Below are 18,801 nucleotides of genomic sequence, written 5' to 3' on the forward strand. Positions count from 1 at the left end.
CCCCTACAAAGCTAAAGTGCACAATTTAAAATTGACCTCTAATGGCTTTGCTAGAACAATGACTTTCTTCTTGTCACTCTTGCATTAAGACGAGATTTGTGGAGCCCACAACTAATGGTTGTCCTGCCAACAGATTATCCCATTTAGAAAGTTATTTTCTATTTTCCCTGGAAAGACATGAAACATCCCACGGGTTTCGGTGCTGCATGCTTCATCAGATTAGCTACAAAAGAAGCAGCATGACGTTTACCATTCACAGCCCTGCATGTATGGACTCTGCTGTTTCTGAGAGATATAGTGAATGTCAGCTAATATATACTGCTCAAAAATATAAAGGGAACATTTCACTTTAATTTTGTGTGTGGCTCCAAATCCAGGCCTCCATTGGTTAATAAATTTGATTTCCATTGATGATTTTTCTGTGATTTTGTTGTCAGCACATTCAACTTTGTACAGAACAAAGTATTCAATGAGAATATTTCATTCATTCAGATCTAGGATGTGTTATTTGAGTGTTCCCTTTATTTTTTTGAGCAGCGTATTTTCTTTTGAATCGCCCTGCGTAAATGAACATAGATGTATTAAAAGAAAGGAAACTTAAGAAGTTAAGTCACTCCAGCTGCCTGTCTGAGTCTCCCTTTCCTCCCCCCAACGTGCGCCGCCCCCCTCCCTCTGCGGCTGCAGCAGTTTGCCTCCTACAGGCGGACTGAGTCACACTGGCTACTGGCTTGGCATCCACCTTCGCAAGTGAGAGAGCTCTGTTTGGCTCTGCTTCCAGTCTCATGAAGGGTTGTCTGCCCAGATTGTGTTGCTGGAGTCATGATAAGCTTTTATTGCCACAAACCATGCAAAATTGAGAGAAGTACATGCAGCGCTTCCTAAAAGGAATTTGCCCTCCTTTTGGTTTTTGATTTGTCTTGAAATCGTCGAACATTTTTTTTTGTTTAAATGACACAACAATAACCTAACTGAATAGAAAAGACAGTTCTCAAATGATGCTTTTATTATTAGTGGAAACACGCTATCCAAACTGACCTGGCTCTAAATGACCCCCGTGTTAAATCATTATTTAACTGGATGAGTACCAAAGTTAAAACCACAACAAAAAGTTTTGATTATCTACAAAAATGTTCTTTGGACTGACCGGGCAAAAGGGGAACATTTTGGAAGGCGCTCTCCAGCAGCCGATCCTGACGGAGAATATTCAGCCACCAAGTCATGACCTTAAGCTCTAGAACACCTAGATTACAGACGACGACAAGAATACAAGTCCACCACTGGACTGCTCACAAAAATGAATAGAATGAATATTTTGGATTGGCAAAGTCAAAGTCTCAGCTTAGCTCAACTGAGATGCTGTAGTAAGACTTTAAAGAGGGTAAAATTTCTTCACTCATTACCAGTTATTGCAAGTATTGTTGGCAGTCACTGCATTCAAATGGATTCTGTTTAGTTATTAGGTCTGGGATGCTTTTCACACAGGGCCAGGTTGGTTTGGGTAGCTTTTTCCTTTAATAATAGAATTATCATTTATAAAACAGGTTCTATATTTTCTATTTAACCAGATAATCTCAGTCTGATTAGACTGAAGGTTGATGATCTGAAACTTTGATGATCTGTGCTAAAAAGACAACAACAGAAGGGAACAGATACTTTTCCATTGTTCTGTACTTGTTGTTTACCACTGAAGGCTTCAATGCAGAAGGAGTCAGGAAACCTGAGTCCATGTTATGTTAATACCACGACCACAACCATTTTATTCTGTGAAAACTTTATGCAACTTTTGCAAACCCTAAACTGAGGACATAACGCATGGTGTCACCTGCGTTAGTTATGCAAATAAAAACTTGAGCGCAGATCAAAGGGACACTGGAAGCAACCAGTCCTGATCAGTAAACCCCATTTGGAGAGAAACCAAAGAAATCCTGCACAATGCCGGCGCTTTGAGCTACAAAACAAATACTGATTGTGGTGATGTGTCTGGGATTGCAGTTTGTGTACACAACAGTGGATGTTGTGTACACATTTTCTGTTATTTCGAAACAAAGCAAAACTTATGTCAAAGATTTTAGAAAAAAGAAAAAAATGTTTTCTTTCTGGGGCATAAAATCTTCATTTGGCAACACTTGGAAACTACGAGTACAAAGTTGTGTGCAAAAACGCTATAATTATAAAATCACCACAATTTTTGCAACTACAGCAGGATGACAAATTAAAGGAAGATATTACATTGAGAGAGTCTGAAGATGGGTCAGAACAAAACTGACGCTGATGTAATGCTCTGACAAAAAGAGAGACACGTCTTCCAGAAGGAATGCCTCCCCCCGTTTAAGTAAAAAGGTGGAACCAATTGATCGGGTGAACATGATAAGAGTCATATTTATAAAGTTTTTTTTTGTTTTTACTTACAGTTTAAATCAGTTATCTCAATTATTGAGATAAGAAAGGATTAAATAAAATAATGTGCTTTGTGGAAGCTGCGGTCTTTCCAGCAGAGACTTTTTCCAGGAATCAAAAAGGAGAACCCAGCCCTGCTAAGGAGGAAGTTTTCTCTACAGACTATCCTGACCTTTTTGGGTTGATACTTTCTGATTGGTCAAATACTCCATGCGTTTTAATTTGGCCTTTCTGTTTGTCATCTCATCTTATTTTCCATCACAACTTCTGCTAACGTCCGGTTGCACTGGGGGAATACTGATTGCAAACAACACTGAAACTCAGTGAATCATGCAGCTTCAATCAGCTGAGGTCACATTGCATCCCCGGTTTCCTAGAAATACGAAGGAAACAGCTCGATGTTGATGGATTTTGTAGCAGCATTGTACGGTGGCTGTATAAAAACTGCCTGGTTTTGTTACTTTTAAGCTGCCGAAAAGAAGCAGCTGCAACACTTCACCAGCACACTGTTGAAGAGGAGTAGCACATGTCAGCAGACTTGTTCATTTCTTATCTACCCTGTATCTCGGTGAAAAGTTGAAAGTTCCTGATCGTTGTTAAAAAAGTATCTCAAACTGTACTTTTTTCCTGTAATTTGTCACCTGTCTGCAATTGACAGGAAGAGAAAACACATGAAGGCACACACCCAAAAGTCCTTGAGCGCTAAGTCACAAGGGAAAAAAATATGACCTCCACTGGACTCTGACTGAGCGCCCGACACGTTAAACTTTCTGCCACTGCTGGGTGGAGGGAGATCTGATCTGTGTCCCTGCGAAGAAGACCTGGTAGCGATCCTTCCACATGATGAAGGCCCCAGCGGCACAGACCAGAGCCTGGGCAAGGTTCAGCAGGATCTGGAGCAGGAAGTAAAAGACGAGCGTGCCAGTTATCGTCTCGCAGTCGCTAACCCCCTTGTAGTCAAAGGTGCGGGCAATCGGGTCACTCCGATCCAGCACACACACGCAGTCGTCTCCTTCCTGCTGGCAGATGAAGCTGCTGGCCTGAGCGTGGTGATGTCCAGCAAACGCCACGACCAGCAGTGAGATGACCAGGCCAGTGGTGCACAGGATAAAGTACAGGAGCTGGAAGGAGGGAGGATAGAAATACTGTGAGAAAAAAAGTGTCACCCAAAGAAGTGGCTGTGGTCGTACAAAGAGTTTGGGACTGAAATTTTTGATGATATAAACTTTGCAGCCAGTTGTGAAGCAGCTTGTGAAACGGGTCCCCCTTTAATTAAACATTAATGACCGGGTTCAATCATGATTTTATTGAATCAGTTTGGTCTTTTCCTGTAGTTTGATGGTTTGGTCATTTTTCTCTGAAAGAAAGAAATTCCTTAAATCGCAAAGTTAAAAGGTTTTTAGAGCGAGAACCTCTTCTGTATCCAGCATCCATTTACTGCACATTTAATGGGTAAAATGTCATGTTGTAAAGTCTGAAAACCTGAAAACCTCAGAAATAAAACCTGCGACATCGCTGCTGTCACAGACTAAAACAGGAAAAACGCTACCATACATGGATAATGTGTTAGCGCCAATTACAGTACGGTGTATCTCTCGCTATTATCGCAGAAGGTCACAAATGACCATTTAATGGGAGTGTGTCTAATGAGGATGTGTTCGCTTATTGGTGACAGAAAAAAAAACATAGCCCATACTGTTACAAACATCATTTATGCAGGAAAGGTGGGAGAAATCTGTAGAAGCAAACGGGGAGGGCTGGTTTCTTTTAACCTAACAGTGTATAGGAAACCCTTTAACCAGAGGATAATAAAACACATTCAATCTTAGATTTAAGGAACGCACCAAACCTGAGGGATGAAGGTACAACAGAGTTTATGCCTCCACTGGGACATATTATTCAGGCAGGGAGTGAACAGCCAGACCATTGAGAATGACAAAGTTAATCAAGTAAGAAAACAGCTCTTACTTTATACAGCATGTGTCCTGTATTAGTACAACCCATCTGCAGATTTCCAGGATGACATTAAAGAAGCATAAACATTCTCTCTAAATCAATTTCCCTTTGTATTTAGCCACAATAATTAATTCCCGCTGTTTGTTTCTCTGTGTCTGGGCCAGTAAAGGGAGACAGAGTTTGACGGCAGCTGCAGTATGACACTATATCAGTATTTCAACTCGTTTGCATTCACCGCATCTGTAGAATCAGTTGGAAGTAGCTTTTTAGGGACAAACTATATGTATGTTCCAGTGGGAAAACCACCTGTGGATGGGTTTGAGTGACATGAGAGCCGACATCCCGGGAATAACATTTTAAGAGCTGTAGTGCTGTTAAACTCTCATGAGTAAAACAGATTATGTGGAGAACATTCAAACATAAAAGATGACTGCATTGCTCGCTATGATAAAGTAAAAAAAAAAAAAAATTTACACAACTACCAGGAGAAACAAGCCGGTCAGAACTGAAGCAGAAATGACGACTATCTGAATGCAGCCAGAGTATTGTTTCATTAATTTTTTTTTTTTTTTTTTTACATTTTGCCTTTAATATTTCCTCCTTTGGGTAAATTAAACATTCACTTTATGTATTTAAGTACAAGTTGGTGGCTTTGTTGCTACTACGTCGATTTTGGCTTTCCAGAGGGAATACCATCAGTGGAAACTTTCAGTAGCACTGTCAGCTATTGTCTTGTTCAAAACTGTTACACTTTTTAGAGCAATTTTCTCTCTCCTCTTTTTTTTTTCTTTTTACAACTACAACATAATTATGCCTATTAGTCAAGTGTAATGACTGCTGGGTTCATTTTGCAAAATGGCTCTTTTGCAGGCAGAGTGTCATTCTCCTCATTCCAAGGATAATTTTTCTAGTCTCCAAGTTAAGAATGGTACAACAAACAAGCTTTGTGCTGCTGTGAATGAGTGAAACTGCAGCAGGTTTTACAAATGGTGATGCCCTAATCATAATTCATCAATTTTAACAGCTGTAAATACTATAAACATCTGTTTGGCCAACATATTTTCTCTTGATATTCCAGGTAGCTTGTTATTAACATGTGCATTGTGTTCAGTTTAGTGTTTTTTTTTTTAATTTTTTATGTTTGATTGTTTCAGGATTAGAAATAAAGCAACCTGAACCTGAACCAGTGTGTTTTTATATGGTGCGCATATAATCTGCCTTTTGCTCAAGCTTGTTGTCTCATGATCACCCCAGAGTGCCAAAACCGTGGCTTAGAAACAGATTCTGGCTCAGCGCCTGCTGAAAAATTCAGTTCAAAGAGATTACCCACAATACTGCAGGGCGAGGTCTGACCCTCAGCCCAGCTTTTAGCACAGAGGAGTCGCTACAGAACGCCAGCCACCGTTAATGGATGTCCTGTGTCGGTATTCTGACCTGCAGAGATTGTCTAAAAATACATCTGTAAAATGTGACCGAGGCTTTGCTCGATCTCAATAACACTAAACCTTTCGTCTTAATCCGTCACTTATATAACAGGAGCCCTCACTCCCCAGCACGTTTCAGCCTCTGTTGGGGAATTATGCAAGTGATGAGTAAAGATTTGCTTGTAAAGGTGTTTATGTTAATTTTCCAATAGCACATACAGGTTTGAGTGGACAAGCTGCATGAATGTGACACTGTGTGAATAAGCGTTCACATCCCTTAATCCTCCTGTTATGTTGCGCGTCAAATTGACCCGTTTTAAAGTTTAAAATTTTTTTCTAAATAGTTGGAAGTATTTTTTTTTGCTTGAAACTTTTTCTACTTGTCTTCATAGGTGCACTCTACATATAAATTGAAAATTTATTCATTTTACACATTTGTAACCCCCCCTGCGTCCACTTGTTACATCGATACTGTCCGGGTCAATTTGACCCGGCAGTCAGGTTAAAGTGCAAAAGAAGATTGCCATTTACATTATTAAACACAGTGGAGACACTATCATGCTGTGTAGATGCTTTTCTCCTCGTTGGACAGGTAAGCTGGTCTTATCAGGTTCTTATTTGTCAAAGTATTTAAATACAGATACTATTTCTCCCTGCTTTTCAATGACGCATTTCTTCATGTCTTTCTATCACACTAAATCCTGTTAATATGTTGCAGTTTTTGTTTGCAATCTGAAAAAACGTGAAAGGAGGCCATGAATACTTTTGCGAGGCAGTGCAAGCATTAATGTTTTTAAACGGAGCATCAACAAGCTCTGTGTGTAACTTCATCAAATGAACATGAACTGAAACCAGAAAACAGGGACGGTGCACACTGAGTCCTTTGTTGGATCGACTCATTTCTGTGTGTTTGACAACTGAAGTGAATAAGCAAGCTGCTTGAAAAGCTATAAATTCTTAAGCAAGAATGAAGATGATGAAGCTGCCGGAGTAAACAGCATCAGTAAATTACAGCACATTTGTTTCAAAGGCCGGAGAAAGCTGCTCTGGTGTTCACATGATTACCAGTGGAGCGTTTTGTTGAGGGTACAACATCGGTTCTGGACAATAAATAGCGACAAGAGACACATTCATGTCCTGCAGAAGTATTTTGTTTGTCTGGATCCTGATGGGTAGATCTCTCATTGCAGGACCTTCCTGCTTGCCACTCTCTGCTTTACAAGATGTATAAAGAATGCAAATTAGGTTTGATCCTCACGCTTTTAGTGATTAAGGCCAAATTTGTACATTTGTGCTGAAGAGCTTTGCATCATCTTTACATCCTTGCAGTATTTACATATTTCAGCATGTTGTACGCCAGGGACACCGGCAGACACAGAAAAATTAAAGCGATCCCACTTCTTTGGAAAAACAACAGTGGACTGATTTTAATTGCTTGGAAATTCCAGCTGCATGCATTGCGTGGCTAATTAAGCTGTACAATCAAGTCAAATTAACCAAAGTGCTCCTCTACTCATGAGGGGTCCATGTGGAGCACTTTCATATAGGAATGCAGTTACAATCTTTTCTCTCTAGCAGCCTGTGTGAGCGGGTAAAAAAAAAAAAGTTCTCTGCACAGATCAGCCGCCTCAAATAACAAAGAAAACACCTGATCGGACCCTTTTTTTTTTTTCTGAATCTGACATCAACCAAAGCTGCTCCTTTTGTTGTTGCAAATTTTACTGCAATTCTAATAGGTGGACTGAAAACTCACCTTAACAATAAACTGTGTAGAAGATCTCTCATCTGGCTGGTAGGTGATGCAGTAGAGGAAGAACCCAACAAAAGAAACCAAACAAAGCTGAAACGATAAGGACATTATTTAAAATCTATTAATCAGATTCAGAAAACATCAAGAAAATACTTGCTTAGGAGCAATAAAATGGGTGTGGTTAACCCATTTCGACAATGTTACAACCTTTAATATGTTACTTTACTTGCCATTATATATTGCACTGTAGGCGCAGAAAAGAAAAACAAAAATTTGGTCTTATTTGTCTCTAAATATTGTATGATTCAGCAGTAACCAGCTCTCTGATTTCATTACTTTGCTTTTCTCCTTTCCTCTCTCTGAGACACACACGCACATGCACATGCACATACACACATGAGCACATGCATACAGACTCACACTCTATCTCCTAAGCGCAATTGGAGTCTTGTGACCAACGTGCAGCATCTTATTTGAATGTTTTTCCCAGGTTCTTAAGCACCCAGGATACTCTGGAAAGTTCTTGATGACCTCAATGTTTTTCACTCGGCTGAATCTCGTGAGGATCTAACTCGGGATGTTGGTGTCGAGGGATGTTTTCCAGAGCCGATGGCATCTGTGATAGGCTGAATTACAGGACCAAACAGGAAAAACATGTTTGTGTGACCTGAGGCCTTATGTATCTATTAAAACACTTTGAACTTTTTCACATTTTGTCACAGTACATCTGCAGACTTTAATGTGTTTCATGGGATCTTATATAATAAATCCAAACAAAGCAGCACCATAACATAAAACAATAAAATAAAAATCCTACTGCAGAACACACCGGGAGTAAGGTTGAAATGCAAAAAGAAGAACTTGGACGATTTTTGGCTTGAGTTTGGGTTACTTCCCAAGCTGAGTCTCAACTCTCCCAGCTGAAGAGGGAGAAACTGTGAATATAAATTTTCTCTCATATATTTTCAAGTGGATTTAAGCCTGGACATTGACCATTGACTGGCCATTGTAACACATCTATATCTAGATCATTGCATTGCAGCTATGCGTATGGCTGTTCTGCTGAAAGGTGAACCTTCAACCCAGTCTCAAGTCTTTTACATTATCTTCCCATCGACTTTGAGCAGCTACCCAGTCTATATTGAAGAAAACCCTCTCAGATTCTTTCACCTGAGTTGTGGCTATCTGCAGCTCCTTCAGAATCAGAATTACCTTTGACCTCCTGGTTGCTTCTCTGATTAATTTACTCATGATGGACTGAGCTGAGCTGAGCTATGTTCAAAGTTTGAACCATTGTTTTATAACCAAACTCTGCGTCAAGCTTCTCCACAGCTTCATCTTTGATGCTGTCTGTTCGCTGATGTCCTTTGACAAAGCTCTTAGGTAGCTTTTCAACGCCTTTGGTTGCAATTCATTAAGTGGTATCTGAGTGAAGGGGTCTGAAGACAAGATACATGCAACACTTTTCGGATTTTCTCATTTTATGCACAAACAATTTTTGAAAACTGTGTGTTGTTTTCCTTCCATGTCCCTCTTGTGCTATTCACACACACAAAAATGCCGATTTTAATGCTCTTAACTCTAAGAATTTATTTTTAATCATAAAATGAATCACTAAATCTAAAAAGAGATACTTGGCTCAAGGTGTTTTAGAAATGATACAAACACACTTCTGCGTGGCGTAACGGAAATGCATGATGTGTATTCATGTCCGAGTTTGCGATAAGCCAAACGAAGGGATGGAGATGTATGCACATCAAATAACTGCAGGGTTTCTGTTGCTGCTAATGTGTTCATGAGGTGAACTGGAAGACAGCACGCTGGGACTGGATGTTTTGGCGTGTCTTCCAAGACTCTTAAAGCGTCTTGAATTTCTCACTCAGACAGTAGAACATGCAGAATCATGCAACTGAGATGGATCGTGAGGCTCATATTCATTCAGAGGGACGTTTATTTGAATGCAAGCATATATGTGATCGCTGTGCCTGTGTTGGGAGACGCTGTTGTCATGCACTGTGGGTCATGCAGCAATATAAGTTATGGGAGATTCAAATTCCATGCAAACAAGTAGCTGATGGAAGAGGGGGTAGTCGGAGCTTACAATGATCCCAGCCCAGTGTGGAGTCTCCCGGGCCATGAGTGACGGGCTGATGGCCAGCATGAGGAAGGCCATGGCTGTGACAGCCACCCCTAGCAGCAGCTGCAGCAGGGCGACGAGCAGAGGGAAACGACACACTCTGCACTTATTGCCATTCTCTGGTGCTGGGCTGTCGTCTCTATTCTTCTGTCTCTGCTTCTTGTCTGAGGAACCTTTCCGGCCCTGTCCCATTTTTCCTCGTGCCTTCGCACTCCTTGCGTGTTTGTCTTCGAGACTTTTTTCAGTTCGTTTTCTTTGGGGTGGACGTGTCTCTCTGTTGCCTCCCTGTTCCCTCCCCCATCCCGTCCCCTCCCTGCCCTGGCTTTACCAAGCCCAGCTCAGCTGCTATTTGAAAACAGAGAAAAGCTCTGAACTAATATGGAAAACATTTGGACTGGATTCCTCACAGCAGCTCCGATGCCACATATAGAGCAAGCAACATGCCGAGGAGAGAAGGAAGAGGAGGAAAGGGGGAGGCAGCGAGACACAAAGGGAGCTCCCAACATACGACACAGAGGGGGTTTCTCAGGGTAACACAGGGAAAGTACAGAGGGAAATCAGTAGGTATGAGTTAATAAAAAGCCAATGGGGGGCTGGGGGGAGAGGAGGTCACACTTGGTTAGAGCAGGAGTGACTGTATCACTCTTTGTGTCAGCACTGTTACACAAGAGCCATATGCTGCCAGCCAGAAAACTGTCACATGACTAACAGGAAGAAGTAATGTGATCACCAGGCATGTGAGGGCATTACAAGGGCTCAGAAACGAGAATCTAAATGTGCAAAACAGCAGCAAGAGTCACTGGTGTGAGAGCTCCGCAGGTCAGAGTTTAAATTCCTGCCATTTAGCTCAAAATGTTTGATTTTGACGGTGTGACAAACAAGCGACTGAGAGATTAATAGAGAAGCACAAAGCGAAGCACGTGTTTGTGCACACAGCTGGGCCGCTGCCATGGTTACTGACAACGCAGCTCAGGAGAGGACAACCCTGCAGCTGCATACAGTAACAAGCTGCACACACTCCACTCTCCATTTAGAGCTCTCTGCGAATACACAGAGCAGGCATAACATTATGACCACCGACAGCTGAAGTGTGTAAAGTTTATTATTTTGTCATCATGACACCTGATAGCGGATGGGACATCTTAGGAACCAAGTAAATATTTGGTTTCAAAGTTAATGTGTGAAAAGCAAGACAAACAGGGCAAACGTAGGCATTTGATCCAGTTTGACAGGAGTGTGTTCTCTTGTAGGGTGTTCCCAGACTGGAATGATCAGTCTCTATGAAAAGTGATCCTAGTAAGGGGGAATTGTGAACTGGAGACAGGGTCATCGGCAACCATGGTGCAAATGGGAAGTAAAGTCTGGCCCGCAGGCTCCAATCCAACAGACGGGCTACTGTCTCTGGTCACACTGTGGAATAACTCAAAGCTTTGTTCTGAATGAAAGTCACAGCAAACAGTGCAACAAATAAATTATCCAATTATTAAAAAAAAAAAAATTTGGAATAGCTTTGGGAAGTTCATTTATTTTAGTCATTGAATTTCAAAAGTGAATCAAACATATTATGTGCACACAGAGAGACAAATGTCAAGCTCTTACTTCTGATTTTTCCTATTATGACTTGCAGCAAATGAAAACTGAAAATTCAGTTTCTCGCAAAATTTAAATATTATAGATTTAAATGTGAATCAATCGTTCTGCCTGGAGGGACACAGATGTTGCTTGGCTGAACAAAACAGAAGCAAAGGATCATAACTTCATAGAAGGTTTTGACTCACCCTGAGTTAGTACCCGGGTTACCCGCTTGTCAAACTAATCCTTTAACACCTCACCACACCACTCTGATGCAGTCATTCATACAAAAGAGGTCTTAAATAAGTATTTTGTACAAATGCTAGATGTACTAGTAGGCTAGCATTTCTTCTAAGAAAAAGCATTGGGGTTGGGGTGATGTTGGTGGTAGGAGATGGTCCTGTAATTATTTGGTTACTGGTTCAAATCCCCTCTCTGACTGTTTCATTTCTTGTGGCATTTCTCTCAAGGCATTTCACCCACCATGCCTGCTGGTAGTGGAGCCTCACCTCTGTTAGATCGGGGCAGCTTTAGTTACAATCCGGTAGTTCACCACCATCAGTATGTGAATACGTGAATTACTGAATGTGGTGTGAAACACTTTTTTGGTCCTCTGGACTTGATAGAGAGCTATTCAAGTTCAGGCCATTTCCCACTTTAATTGGATGGAGGCCTCAATCATCAAAATTTCATACTTGAAAACCATGTGTAATAAATCTCTCTGCAAAGAGTTATGATTTTAATTTTCTGCTTTGAATAACTGAAATGAGTTAACTTTTCAATAATATTCTAGTTTATAAAGAATCAGATATAAGAACATTTGGATATGCCAAAACGACACTGCATGAGTACAGACGATTCAGTGTCCCCATTCTGGTCATAATGTTTTGTCTGTTCAACTTTGTTGAACTTTCTATATTTTATCTTTGTTGTCCTGAAGCCGCTTCGCTCATTTTCTCCTAATATAAGGAGCTTATTTCTGTGTGAACTATAATCTGTCTTTCTATGTTATTCTTGGAGTAAAAACTTCTTCCATGCTGAGTGGCTTTAAAGTCTGTGCTGGTAAAAAAAAAAATCAAACAGTTTCACTATGTTAGCAGCATTTTTACCATGCTTTCTGCTTTTCTTCTGGGGTTATCTATGGGTGTGAACTCACACCCATAGATGTTCTGGAACACAGACCCGATCTCCTCCCAGAACATCATGGAAGCTGGATATTTACAAGCTGTTTATGCTGCTTATAATTGCTTGAAACAGATACATGTGGCCCCTTCTGAAAATTGTTAACTAAATTGATAAACTAAACTGAGAGGACCACAATTCTCTTTCTGGTTTCTGAGGTGTTGACTTACAACACATAGCTGCGCCTCCATTTAACTCAAATACTGAGATGCCTATAAAGTCATCAGACACTAACATCTGTACTTTCCCATACTCTTTAAAGACAATGTGTTTGTAATAGTTTGACTTTTATGGATATCGTGAATTAGTATATACTTATCAATGTAATTATTTAACAATATTGATATTTTCTGGGTACTACTTGTTTAATTCGGGCTTTCAAAGCAAGTTCTCAAACTAAAACATCCAAATAATCAGTTCATAAATCAGCACAGTATAAACGCGAGCTGTAAAGTTGTAGCAGACGACAGTGCTGAGCGCGAAACAAGAAAGAAAGAAAGAAACACTTGATCCACATCCAAACGCTCCCGCTCTCACCTGCATTCATGCATTTTGCGCATGAATCACGTTTCAGGAGCCAGGTCGAAGCGGCGCGCACTGAATCGCTGCAGGAAGAGCGACACAATTATCTGTTGTTGCAGTCCTCACACACGCACACACACGCACACGCACGCAGGCACGCATACACACACGCGCGCGTAGTAATTACTGGACTTTGCGCTGGTGCAGCCTACACGTGAGACGGAAGCTGTTCCCAGCCAGCGGCGCGCGTGCGCCCTGACAGCAGAGCGGAGAGGTTTTTTTTTTTTTTTTTTGCAAAGTGGCAGCTCCGGCTTCTCTCTCCAGACATCAGTCTGAAACGCAGCTCCACTGGAGGACACACTCTGCGCACCGTCTCCTTCAGCTATCCGGGTTTGAGCCGCCGAGCAACAAAACATCTCTCCCCCCCCTCCCTCCCTTCAAAACTAGAAAAGAGAAGCTCAGTGCTAGTTCAGAGGCTACGGAGAAGTGATGGATGAAAGAATACCGCACTTACAGGACAGGCAGTTCATGGAGCACGCAGATTTCCTGGGGTAAGAAAAGCTTTTGGAAAACTCAAAGTTGTTAAAAAAAAAAATAAAAATCGGTGCAACCTGTTTAATTGCTGTACTTTTCTTTATACTTCAGGATGGATTTCCCTCCGCTTTACATGTGCAAATCTAAACGAGGCATAAAGCGAGAGGACAGTGGGAAGGTGCGCGCTGTTTCATTACACCAATCATGATTCTGAAGTTACATTAAAACCCTTCGTTAATAATTAAACTTATTATGACCTAAGGAAAACTGTTACATTTTAACTTCATCGCTATGTCTGTCAGCAGGATGCGTACAAGTTACCGCACCGGCTCATAGAGAAGAAGAGGAGAGACAGAATTAACGAATGTATTGGGCAGCTGAAGGATCTACTACCCGAACATCTGAAGCTCTCGGTGAGATCCGGACACTGTATTGGAAAAAAAAAAAAAAAAAAAGAAAGAAAAGTTTTGACGCGCTCTGGAATTTGCGGACTCCACTAAAATTCTTTGTTTCTAACAGACGCTCGGTCATTTGGAGAAAGCGGTGGTGCTGGAGTTAACGCTGAAGCATCTGAACGCACTGACTGCTGTCACCGAGCAGCAGCACCAGAAGATCATCGCCTTGCAGAATGGTAAGAGACGCATGCCACTGGTTAGGTTGTAAACATTTAAAGATAAGCTAGATATTTTTGGAAAAACAATGTGCTTAATCATCCCCTTGGAGGAACTTCCCTAAGAAATTAGAAGAAAACTTCCTAAATGAAGTGACACTCTTTCAACTTGTTTCTTTCTTCTTTTTTTTTTATTTCCCCCCCCGCAGGAGACCGCTCATTGAAACCTCCCATCCACACTGATCTGGATGCGTTCCACTCAGGTTTCCAGACCTGCGCCAAAGAGGTCCTGCAGTACCTGAGCCAAGCGGAGAACTGGACCGCCAGAGAACAGAGATGCGCGCAGCTCATCAACCACCTCCACAAGGTCCTGGCGCAGTTTCAGCCGGACGCACCGCCGCTCCAGCATCAGCTGCCCGCCGGGGACGCGCAGGACGCACAGAAGTCCGACTGTCAAACCAACTGCGTCCCGGTCATCCAGAGGACCCAGGGCGGGGAGCTTAACGAGAACGACACAGACACGGACAGTGGATATGGCGGGGAGGCGGAAAAGAGTGACGGCAAAGACAAAGAGTGTGAGCGCAACAAAGCGGTGAAGATCAAGCAGGAGTTTGGAGATGACAGAGCGGCTAAAAAAACTAAAATGTGCTGGTCTGGGAACGCGGACCCGACCAGACCAGATGTGGCGTTCATGAATTCTCTGATGGGATTAAGCGGTGTGGGACAGCAGACACCGATTTGCATGCCTTTCTACTTCATCAACCCGTCAGCCGCGGCGCCCTATATGCCTTTTTTCGACAAAAGCAACATTGAAAAGTACATGTACCCCGCAGCGGCAGCCCTAGCGTCCCCGTTTCCCTGGCTGTACCCTGCACACGCGTCAGCAGCGGCGGCCGCGGCAGCAGCGGCCGCGTTCCCCGGCCTGTCTGCGCACCTCGGAGCCGCCGCTCAGCCCAAAGACTCCCAGCTTCAAGATGACAGCGGATCACGCGAGGCCGAGGCGAGCTCACCTGAGGAGCACGAGGAAACTCCCGCGAGTGACGACGGAGAGGGTGACGTAGATGACACGTCCCCCGACAGCAAGACTAGCCCACAGGAGCAGCTTTCTGCCTGTCAGACGAGCTAATAAGTCTGTGTACCTCTCTGAGTTTCTGTATTTACATTTTTTTAAAACTATTATTTAGGCTAGTTTTAAAACGGGGAAGTTCTCATGTATACAATATCTTGGGGCAGCAGGGGACATTAGTGTGGAAGCTCATCTCTGCCATTTGACAGTATGAAATGGAACACGGTATACCATAAATATGAGTTGAAACTTTATATTTATTAGATACAATATCATAAGTGGCTCTTGGTAGCGCTGCTGTCTTGCAGCAACCCGGGTTCAAATCCCAGTTTCTGCTGTTTTTGCACGGAGTTTGCATGTTCTCCCCATGGATGGGTTGGTTCTCTCTGGGTACTCCAGCTTCCCCCAGCAGCCCCAAAACATAATTGTGAAGTTTGTTGACTACTCTAACTTGCTCTTAGATATTGTCGTGATGAACTGGAGACCATGCAAGGACAGGCTTTATAATTCCAAGATTCATTATCACACACATATATATCTCCAAATTAAAGTCATTTATGAAAGAATAACATACATTTTTGACTTAATGTTAGAACTATGAAACTTAAAGTTCCGACTTTCAGTCACAAGTTTCACTTCCAAAGTTAAAATTATAAGAATAAAGTAAACAAAGCTTTGTGGGCTTTCAATATAATCTAATACAAAGTCATAATTGTAACCTGAAGTCATAATTTTAATTTGGAAGTCCTGATTTTGAGATTTCAAGTCTTAATTCTTTCATTTGAAGTTAGTATTTTGACTTTGTGTGTTATAAAGAATGAAATGCAAGTTTATTATTTCACTTTTAAATTAAACACACGAGACATAAAGTCATAATTTGGACTTTCAAAGTAAAAGTCATGACTTTTAACGTTAAAAATATGAAAGAAAGTCACAATCTGGTCTTTCAAAATTGAAATTGTGAGTTCAAGCTTTGACTTTGGAAGTCCTAATTACAAAATTTGAAATTCAAAGCTATGACAGTGTATAATTTTATTCTAAAATCTTGCCAAATAAAATATTTAAAGGCAGAATTTTAACTCTCTTAAGTCCTAATTTTTGTCAAACAATTACAACAATGTCATTTAAATCTTGATTTTGACACATTCTGGGTTTAAGTCATATTTCTTTTCCTCCCAAAAACATAGGCATGCAGTTTTACATCATACAAATGTATTCTGGAACCCATAAATATGACAATTGAGTTTTATAATTGTGACATTAAAAATTGAAATTATGACTTTGATAGTAAAGTTATGACTTGCATAGTAAAAACCGTGCCTGAAACTCACAGTTATGACATACCATATCCTATTTTTTTTTCTGAAAGTGGTGGGACTGGGCTTCCATACGGTTGTAATTTTGTGTGCCTTTTGCACTTCTGCTTGTTTCAAACAATCTGAATGACTATCGACAATGATTGACACTTCACGGCTGTGTTGTGATGCAGTTACTTTTTTCTTTCTTTTTTTTTTTTTTTTTAATCCTCTTTGACAAAATATTTTGACAGGCAGTATTGGTGTCAAAAATGTAAGTCACCAACACGCTATGTCCCAACCAATGATACTCCTCATATGTGCATGGGTGCCTCTAGAAAGTTTTGAAATGGGATGGGAGAGTGGGGTGGGGGGCTCTAATAAACTTGTGTTCACACACTAAAACCAAAAGAGAGGCTTCATAACAGCACACAAATAAAGCTGTTTGGCTTGCAAATTTGTAGCCATTACCTTTGCCTTCCCAGGGCCCCCATGGTGGCACCCCTTGCAGATGTGGGAGCTGAAACTTACCTCGGCTTATAAATAAAAAAAAGAAAAAAAAATCAGGCGAACTCTGGTTGTAAATATTAGCCTGACATGTAAATGTGAGCTACAGGGATCTGGAGAAGATGCATAGTCCTCATTACCTCACTCCAATTTTGCATGGGGCTAGTTGAGAGGAAAATTAACTGGCTCATCTTGAAAATATCTGAGTGGGTCCCAACATGCACACCATGACATATGCTACAGATCAGTTTGAATATTCAACTTTTGTTTTGGGAACAGGGCAGCAAGATGAGCCTGGTTTGCTGAACCTCATCTTAAATGTTTCTTTTGAATGCCAGTGCTGTTGGGGGACAAAAAAAGTTCACAAATCTGTCAGAATAATTGGAAGGCGAGACTCTCAAGGGTATTCTTGACCAGAATATTGTAGTAACCTCCTGTACCTCCAGGAAACATTGTAGGATAGCACCTTATAGATCTTTGATATTGAATGTACCTGTATTTTTCCCAATATTCCATGTAGGATGAGACGTTAAGTGCACTTTTTTCAGCTTTTAATCCCTTCAGTCACCTTGTCATTCAGAAAGTCGATCACTGTAGTTCTTTGTTGTGTTTAGGTTTCTCTTTCAAAAAGACCCAGGTTAGTTTGTATTCATTTCATGCTGTAAAGTGCTGGCTGATTATTTTCCCTAGTTTTTATTTCAAGCTACTTCATGGGAAAATGAAATTTGGAAAACCTGCTCTACGCTTCAGGCAATCATTACGTGAATCTGGGAGAAAAACTGTGGTCATTGCCATGTTAAGAACTTTTTCAGCTCCTCTTTTCTATTTTTACCAATTCCTGCAAGTGTAATATTGTTCTGTTTTTTTAAAAAATAAATAAATAAATAAAGGTTTCACACGTGACTGAAGAGGCACAAACCTCACTGTGCTTCACAAACATTTCAATGCTTTTGTAGGTTTTGCTTAGTTGGTTTTGCCTCAAAGCTCTTATCAACCTTACAAGTGGCATGTGTATTTGTTGTACATAGTTTTTTGCAATATACCATTAAGTATACATGTTTTGTCAATGTTGTAGAAGTCTAGATTTCTTCTTCTTCTTTTTTTTTAAAGATTTCCCTGAGCAACTGTTGCACTTTTCGTTGGCGCTTTACACGTATGCTGTTCTAAATTATTGCTGATGAGTTGTAAAATAAATATCAAAAATGAAACTTTATCAGGGTCATCTTTTTCTTGTCCTCGGACTCTTCATGGTCTTACAGGTAAAACGAGGTTGTACCAATGAACACTGAGCAGTTTTATGTTCTGTGTCGCTAATCTGCCCAAAACCAAGGACAATACTGAAAGTTCAGCAGACAAAGTGGGTTTGAACAATCATCTCCCCAATGTACAGTAAACCAAAGCTTTAAACAAAAATCATGTGATGAAAGGCTGATGAAAAAAAATCACAGTCAGTCTGTGCAGTCTGGTGGAAAAACAAGAAGCCTCCTCCCAGCTTTTCAGAATCTTCAAGCAAGGTCAAAGACCGTTCTTTAGCTCTCTCCAGTAATGAGCTCATAGTTATTCTTTTCAAAACATTTTAAGCGCTTACCTGAACCCATTTCTCATCTTCTATTTTTCCCCCAAATAAGTCAGATACAATTCATATAGTACATTTTAAATTTTCAATCTTATTGCCTTAAGGCCTTTTTTTGAGTAAATCCTTCAAGATTCCCTAAAGTTTACTTTCATTCTCCAACCCACAGTTCTCACTAAATTCCCACAAACATCAAGTTGGTGGATTTTCATTTTGTTTGGCCTTTGGTGATGTTTCCCTACATATTTCTTCGAAGTTATAAAAACTACATAAAAT

At 40.9% G+C, this 18,801-nt stretch overlaps 2 protein-coding genes across 2 annotated transcripts; one reads left to right on the plus strand and one right to left on the minus strand.

Moving 5' to 3' along the window:
* Positions 1-414: 414 nt before the first annotated feature.
* Positions 415-10,343, minus strand: sspn (sarcospan (Kras oncogene-associated gene)). Its single transcript, XM_014984054.2, has 3 exons — positions 9,629-10,343; positions 7,531-7,617; positions 415-3,518 (listed from the first exon to the last, which is right to left on the minus strand). Exons 1-3 carry the CDS (start codon positions 9,854-9,856, stop codon positions 3,159-3,161), a joined length of 675 nt encoding a protein of 224 aa, XP_014839540.2. The 5' UTR covers positions 9,857-10,343; the 3' UTR covers positions 415-3,158.
* Positions 10,344-12,964: 2,621 nt separating this feature from the next.
* Positions 12,965-18,165, plus strand: bhlhe41 (basic helix-loop-helix family, member e41). The gene is made up of 5 exons (XM_014984053.2): positions 12,965-13,491; positions 13,586-13,652; positions 13,780-13,887; positions 13,994-14,105; positions 14,294-18,165. Exons 1-5 carry the CDS (start codon positions 13,430-13,432, stop codon positions 15,208-15,210), a joined length of 1,266 nt encoding a protein of 421 aa, XP_014839539.1. The 5' UTR covers positions 12,965-13,429; the 3' UTR covers positions 15,211-18,165.
* The last annotated feature ends 636 nt before the right edge of the window (positions 18,166-18,801 follow it).

Source organism: Poecilia mexicana, unplaced genomic scaffold, assembly GCF_051168715.1.
Source record: "Poecilia mexicana isolate PSO_F unplaced genomic scaffold, ASM5116871v1 scaffold_6, whole genome shotgun sequence".
Taxonomy (NCBI): domain Eukaryota; kingdom Metazoa; phylum Chordata; class Actinopteri; order Cyprinodontiformes; family Poeciliidae; genus Poecilia; species Poecilia mexicana.